Below are 7,340 nucleotides of genomic sequence, written 5' to 3'. Positions count from 1 at the left end.
TTTGAAAGAGGCTCACTCAGGCAGCTTCACCATGCGCATTTCTCTCGTCATTTCCCGTCGTGCCTGGCACCCTTCGGCCAGTAATCGTGTCGTCGGATGAATTTCACACAGACCGGTCGACATATTTTTGTTGGTGTGAAAGGTGCAGCTGACCAGAAGGCTTTCTTCTGGTTCATTCTTGTTTATGCCTGGTGTTTGCGGCAATCGCTGTGAAACTTCGAATGACTCGTTTTTCCAAAAGTTTAAGCAAGTCAGGAAGAGACTTCAGACCGGGTTTGTGCTTCTTTCCTCCGGTGTGTTAACTACTTATCAACTTGTGTGCCTTTGCAGACGAAAAACATCACATGCTGCCATCGGGAGAGCTGATAGTGCGTGACGTCACGGAGGATGACGTCAGCAGGCGATACATCTGCCGCACGGTGCACATGATGACGGACCAGCACGTGGTCAGCCGTCAACCAGCAACCATCACTGTTGACGGTACGTAATGAGGACGATCGCTCAAATGTATGTGTACAGTATCTACGCACGCATAGGGTGCATATTCGTGCGTCCGCTTGTGAATACCATCATGTATATGCATATACATGATCGTACACATACGATCATGATGTATAATATAAAGCGTACTAAAACGCTTATGATACATATATAATCGAACCATGTCCTGCCGCATACATCGGCACATCCATCATTATGCCGGATAAGATCTATTTTTTGTTTCGAAATCGGTGGGGAAAGAATTGCACCGAGTGAAATCCCTCGCTTGCCTTGGTCATTTCCTGCTTGTCTTCGCTGTTCGCACCAGGATCCCGGGTACAAAACATTTAGGACTCCCAGCCTTTTCCTGCCCCGCAGACCTTGCTTCATCCGCCCATGTCGACCCCCGGCACGATCGCAGTTAACCGCTCATCCCGCCCCCAGATGGCCCCAATTGGGCTGCAGCTCAATGGCCCCGACTTGGGGACGGGGCGTGAAAAAGCCACCCCATTGCCTGCCTGATATTTCCCAATAATGAAATAATCTGGAGATTTATGCGCAGCGTCCTGCCGGTCCCGTCATACAGCGAGCTTGTCAGACGGAGCTGTGATGACTGGATAACTCGGGGGAGTGGTGGACGGGAGATTGGTAGGGGAGATGTTCTTTCCCAATCTCCGTCCGTTATGCATCTCTCATGGCGTCCTCGATCCTGGTGGAGGCTGCTGCTCATCGTGCCTTCGCCTTTGGCATGCAGATGCAGATGTAGCTGTTGAGTGTCTTTTTTACTCTCAGTTTTGAGGTATTCTGAGAACTGCTCTGCTGTTATTTCGGTCGCACCAGCAATTATCCTTCCTTTATAGCTGAAGTTATATAGTTGTCAGTTATGTCGTTCCATGCGTCTGTCGTTGTAACTCCATTTGGATGGGCGGTGAACTGATCGTCGCTCAATTGCAGGGCCGCGTGCACCATCCAGTCCGCCGCGCATATCGGCGTCCTCCGCGGCCCAGCAGGTCAGGACGGGGGAGGAGGTCGCGCTCTTCTGCATCGGCCACGCCGCCGAGGCACCGCCCAACATCAGGTGGGTACCAGCAGGTGGGGACGGGGGAGGAGGTCGCGCTCTTCTGCATCGGCCACGTCGCCAAGGCACCGCCCAACATCAGGTGGGTACAAGCAGGTGGGGACGGGGGAGGAGGTCGCGCTCTTCTGTATCGGCCGTGCCGCCCAGGCACCGCCCAACATCAGGTGGGTACCAGCAGGTCAGGACGGGGGAGGAGGTCGCGCTGTTCTGCATCAGCCACACGGCCCAAGGCACCGTCCAACGTCAGATGGGTCTCCCACCCAGCAGGCCAACGCAGGCAGGACGAGGACAAGACTGCCTTGCATTGTCTGGTACAGTTTCTGCTCACATTTGCACTGTTAAGGCTGTTGGTTGCAGAGAAGAGTGCTGTAGACTATGTCTTGGATTATGCTGAAATTTTAAAAACTTTCGTCTCCCTTGCCTGATGAATGCTTAGCTGAAAAGTATGATACATGCAGAAGTGTCACGTGTGGCCAATAACAAAAACAAAAAACAAACTGTAAACTTGAGCAAGAATGCGGTGCATTGACATGATTCATATAACACATGTGTTTTCCAGTGCAGTGCAGTCGCACGCGTTTGGTAGTGGGCGTCATATCAGAAATAAAACAGACAAAGGAAATGCACCACGGCTCTGCCCTACTGAGTCGACCGATGGCAGCAGCCTCAGATGGCATATTGATCAAACATCCCCCGAGCGAAATGTATGCGTTGCTATGATACGCCCGAAAAGTGCAGTATATGAAGCGATTCAATGCCGCCCGAGTGAGCAGAACACCATTGAACTCCAATAACCCGAGATAAATGTGCAGCGATCGTCACAACAGCAGCTATAAATCAGGACGCAGGCGGAAATTCCGAACCGCATCACGACGCCGGCGAACTCAGCGGGCAGTAATGACGGCGCGCTTGTGGTGCGGACGCGGCCTCTCCAGAGCCGGCGGGTGGCCGACCGCTCCCGCGCGCTCATCGACGCCCCGCGCCATCCGCCGACCGCCCCGCGCCATCCCGCACATAAAGCGACGCTCCTGGCGCATGGGCGGCGAACTCGGCGCAGCAGCTGGCGAAGCGTGCACCGTCGCGGAGCTCCCAGCTGGCTGAGGGCATTGGCCATTTCTGCTAGGGAATTCGGCTCAGCTGAGCTCTTGGGTATTTTCTGAGGCATGCCTTCGCCGCTTCGCGGGAGACATTCCATCCCATAATTCTTTAGGACATGCTGGGCCGGACGTGAAAAATGGCGTGTACTTGCTTTTAAACCGCTTCATTTTCCAAGGTTTGGACACGATTGCTCACAGCTAATGTGCCGGGTGCTGACAGCCTCCAAACATTGCGCTGGTGCAACACGGGCACCGCTCGAAGGGGAGGGGGGGGGGGGGGGGTGAAGCCAGTTCTGAATCGAACACAGTGTCGTGCTCCGGATCAGCATGAAAACGGGCATTATGTCCTGAATCTTGATTGGCGTAATGTTTCACATTAAGGACAAAAGCCTTTTCCCAGAGAGATTACTAGGCGGATGTTTCAATGTTGGCGGGAATATAATGTAAAACGAGGTAGCAACAGCTCCGGCAGAGCTGCCCTCTGATAACGGGTCGCTGGAGATGGCACAGCTCCGGCAGAGCTGCCCTCTGATAACTGGTCGCTGGACATGGCATCATAAGCCTGTGTTCAATAGCTGAAGGAGAGACTCTGTCAAGAACATATCACGATGTTTTCTGTATGGTTCCTTGAGTAGCCTGGCGGTTTGTAAAGTAAGGCATTACCAGACGCTGGCCCTGGGCCATTGCTAGAAGCTCCTGTGAAAAATTGCCAAACCTGTGTTAACCGCATCATCGACATCAAACGGCATTATTGGTTTTATACTTGCCACCGCTGCTGCTGGTGGCACGCACTCAGTCGTGGAAACCAAAAGCCAATTCGATGTCATTAAATTAAAAATGTACTGTTTTCAACAGACAGCAAATAATTTGTGTTATGTCACATTTTCTTCTGCCATTTTGAAGCCCACCTTGTTTGATGTGCATATTGTTACCACGGACACTGTAATGAGAAGCTGTGTAGGACCATTTGCAGATATGCCGCCGTGATAGCTCATGGCGAAACTGGTATCCACCAATTCCATGTGTCCCAGTGCTGGCGCGGTTTGCAAGCGCTCTCACAGGGGACCATAGATGACGCACTCAGTGTGTTTCCATCCACATGTGTCGCTTTTTAAAATGGGATCGGTGCTGAACCAATGCCCGATTTATCCCGCATTTCAGCCAATTTGATTTGCGTTTTCGACGTCAAAATGAAGAACGTTTTAGTATTCGATCAAATCCATAATTGCCGGTACTCTGGGAATTACTTCCCATTTGAAGCCGATGTGGAGCTGCATCCTTGTAAAAGCCCTAGGATGGTTTGTAATTCAAACAATAATCGTCCTGAATCAATGGCTGTTGTTTCAACGAAAACTATTGTTTCCGTTTTCTCAAGATGACCCGAAGCGCAAAAATAGTGATGTTATCCAGCATTGCGTGACCTAACACATACCGACAAGACACCCATGCAACTCGGATACACTAACACTGGCAGGATGTACCGGCAGGGTGAAGTAAAAATGAAATATATGAACTTTTCAACGGAAATGTAATAATTGAAAGGACATGTACGATAAAGGGTGATGACTGCACAAATCCAGTGACCGTTTGAAAAAAACGCAACTGGCGCTTCGACGCGGCCAGTGACTGTAGCTGCCAACCAGGTGACGTCAGAGAGCTGGCGAGCCGTGTCGAGCAGTGCGGCAAGTTAAGCTTTCGCCGCAAAATACTGCCGTTGGCCCGAAATTTTAAGATTGCGTGATGGCGCCAGGGCTCAAGCATCAAGCATTGCCTAGCGTGGACGCTCATCCCAGAAACGCTTCGAGGTCAAGCGCTTGAACTGAATCCTAAAGAAATAGTGTTCATCCACAACATAAAGCATTTCAATTTGGCAAATACCGAGGCTTTTAAGAAAGCAGTCCTTACGTCGCAACTGTGTAAAGCGGTGTGCGTATCGTATGATCGCCAGTCGTGTGAACGTAATGATCCTAAACGTACGAACGGATGCTCGAAACACTGAATGAGGTCTCCCAATTGTGTCATAAAATTATAAAGATGAAAGAATTAGACCGTCTCTGTGTGCAGCTACCTTTTAAACACGGTGACCCAGTTACAAGCGAACGTCTTATTCAACTGTCACAAATGTATTCCTCGCACAACCATGACTGCATGGAAATTTGAGCGCCTCTTCAATGGTGAACCATGACAATAACCATGGCGGTTATCAGTTACCTCAAGTTCATAAAATCGTGACTCCACAGCACATGCTTTGAGGACGAGAAGAGGGATCCTGTAAACACCTCCTGAGCGCGCCTACATCGCTACCGCTCCGATATTATCCTGGGCGACTCGGGGGTGACAATCAGCTGTGGGATTGATCCAGGCGAGGAGCGGCACCAGCAGGCCGAAGTGACAGCGCACATGGCACGGGCTTCACAGGATTGGTTGGGGGAGCATTTTTTAGAATGCGTACCAGCTTAAGGGAAACAACTTCACATTTGAATATATTAAAGCATCAGGCGTGATGAAACAAATTCACTTGTAACAATTGGTATACTTTTTAATAAAAAACTGCTCCAGACAGCATAATGCTCTGTTTTAGCAGATACGCTTCTCAATGCGTCACGGTTTGACTACGTCATCGTTCCTGGCAAAACACTGATCGAGAGCCAACTGACGGCCGTTATGTCTGGAAATCGCGCTCACGAACGCCAGACGTGAACGCCTCGACAATTATATATTGCCTTACCTTGATCGCCACATGGCGTATGAAATGGCTGACTTTGAATGATGTTGTTTTAACGTCATGAACACCAAGGTGACTTTGAAATGCTCTCCCCGATAAACTTTCCCCATTTTCGCGGGTGTGCAGCTCAGACACTAAAAGGGCAGGTCTTAAGGCAGGCAGGATTGTGAACGGCACCGAACGCTATTCAAAATAGCTATTTCAGTTCAAAATCCCAAATAAATGTGGAACACTCCTTTCACGACAGCCGTGGAGTGGCTTGGCATTCCCTGACCTATCGCCACTGGATAGGTGTAGGTGTAGGGTGGTGTAGGTGTGGATGTAGGTGTGGGTGTAGGTATAGGTGTACACCACTTCATGGTGTAGAGTAGCCTAGAGAACTATGTCCACGTGTTTAAGCCAGTGAACATTCAAGAGATTAAGACCGCCTGGAGACTCGAGATTGGGCGCAGCGCAGTCGACAAGCCCATCAGGACAGCCGAATAGGTTCAGCTGTCGCGCATCTTGGACCGTCAGGGGGCAATCTGGAACATCTTTTGTAGTCATCATTTAAGAGACATGGAATATCTGACCAACGATGTTGCTGCTAGTGTTTTGTCATTGAGTTGGTAGTCAGATGTCACCATAATTATCGTTACGCGACAAATACAATTCCAATTGTTGAGAAAAATGTTGGTTAACTTTTAATTGGAGCACCCTGTGCTGAACGCGCACCCGGGTGGCCGGTTGCATACCCTTCACTCGCGTGAGAGTGAATTTTGCCCAGCAGAGGTCTCAGGAACTAAGGAAGTTAGAGACACCAAATTCATGAGGTGTGTTGATCTGTACGTAAACTCCTTTGGATCTAAATTTCAGGTTCCTAGGTCTGGTCTTTGGGTCAAATAAGGTCAAACAATGTCCAACACCAGGTTGGTCTCTAAAGGGCCCACGGAACCTATATACCTGCCCTAAGCAAAAGTTCACACGCTCATTCACGGCCAGTTATCTTGTTTGACCTCTTGAAGGTCATGGAGACTAAAAGCATACAAGACTGCTTTGAGTCTTGCATTTGGATAAGCGACAAAGATTACGCCAGGCAGATTACACATGTTCCTGTGAACAAAATGTTGACCTGGGTCAATTCAGGTCAGTGACCTGTTCTGACCTTTAAGAAGTTAATGAACGATGTACAATGCGGTTCTTGTTATCAATAAATTCGAAATGAGCACCAGAAACTATTTCATACAGTAAGCCCTATGGTAATAAAACAAGTTTGTTCTGACCTTGACATGATCTTCATACCTGACCCCAGGTCGATGAAGTTAGTTTTTTCCAGCTATCGTTTTGCCTAAGGAAGGATCTAAGAGATGTATGGCTTTGTGTAACGCTCCGTTGTTGCATCAGATTGAACGATTCCCTAGAAATTGGCTCGCTGAATCCATGGCCTGACTTTGACCTGTCGTAGGTAGGCGTCCTTACAAGGTACATCCTAATTGTTGGTACCAAACGATCTGTCATACGCTGTGCAGCTCAGACACCACTTCAGAAACACCTTCTGGGGTTGGATCAAACTGGCCCCCATCCGAGTGCGTATTAAAAAGCTGCCGCATGTTGCAGTCCATTTCCTTTTTTACTGATCCACCTGTCATGTCATGGAAAAGTTGCCAACGTTTTCAGACTGGCCTGACATAGAGAGAGTTGGCATTACAAAAGTACTAAAACATGATGCTATTTAATTCAACATAAGCATTATAGCAATGGTGATGTGTTTAGGCAGCTGGTCCCACCTGACTGGGTCGAGGGAGATTAACTCAGGTGTTGCCGCATAAAAGCCGTGCAAGTGTCGTTTCCGACTAGCCTAGTCGTCCTTGTACCGGACTGGATCACTGAGCCGCGCTCTGCTGCACGTGCGCCTCGCTGCCGCCGCCATCTAATCCCGGCCTGTCCCACACGTCAGGCCCGCACCCTCCGCTCCCAGCGA

At 49.5% G+C, this 7,340-nt stretch overlaps 1 protein-coding gene across 1 annotated transcript; it reads left to right on the top strand.

Moving 5' to 3' along the window:
- Positions 1–338: 338 nt before the first annotated feature.
- LOC119091248 (Down syndrome cell adhesion molecule-like protein Dscam2) lies at positions 339–1,562 on the top strand (the record flags this gene model as incomplete). Its single annotated transcript, XM_037213914.1, is given in 2 exon segments — positions 339–480; positions 1,435–1,562. Coding segments are annotated over 2 exon segments (264 nt in total), but the record flags the coding sequence as incomplete, so codon positions are not given.
- Between the last annotated feature and the right edge of the window lie 5,778 nt (positions 1,563–7,340).

The sequence above is a fragment of the Pollicipes pollicipes genome, unplaced genomic scaffold (assembly GCF_011947565.3).
Source record: "Pollicipes pollicipes isolate AB1234 unplaced genomic scaffold, Ppol_2.1 Scaffold_3447;HRSCAF=4054_pilon_pilon_pilon, whole genome shotgun sequence".
Classification (NCBI taxonomy): domain Eukaryota; kingdom Metazoa; phylum Arthropoda; class Thecostraca; order Pollicipedomorpha; family Pollicipedidae; genus Pollicipes; species Pollicipes pollicipes.
This window is presented reverse-complemented; position numbering and strand designations above follow the sequence as displayed.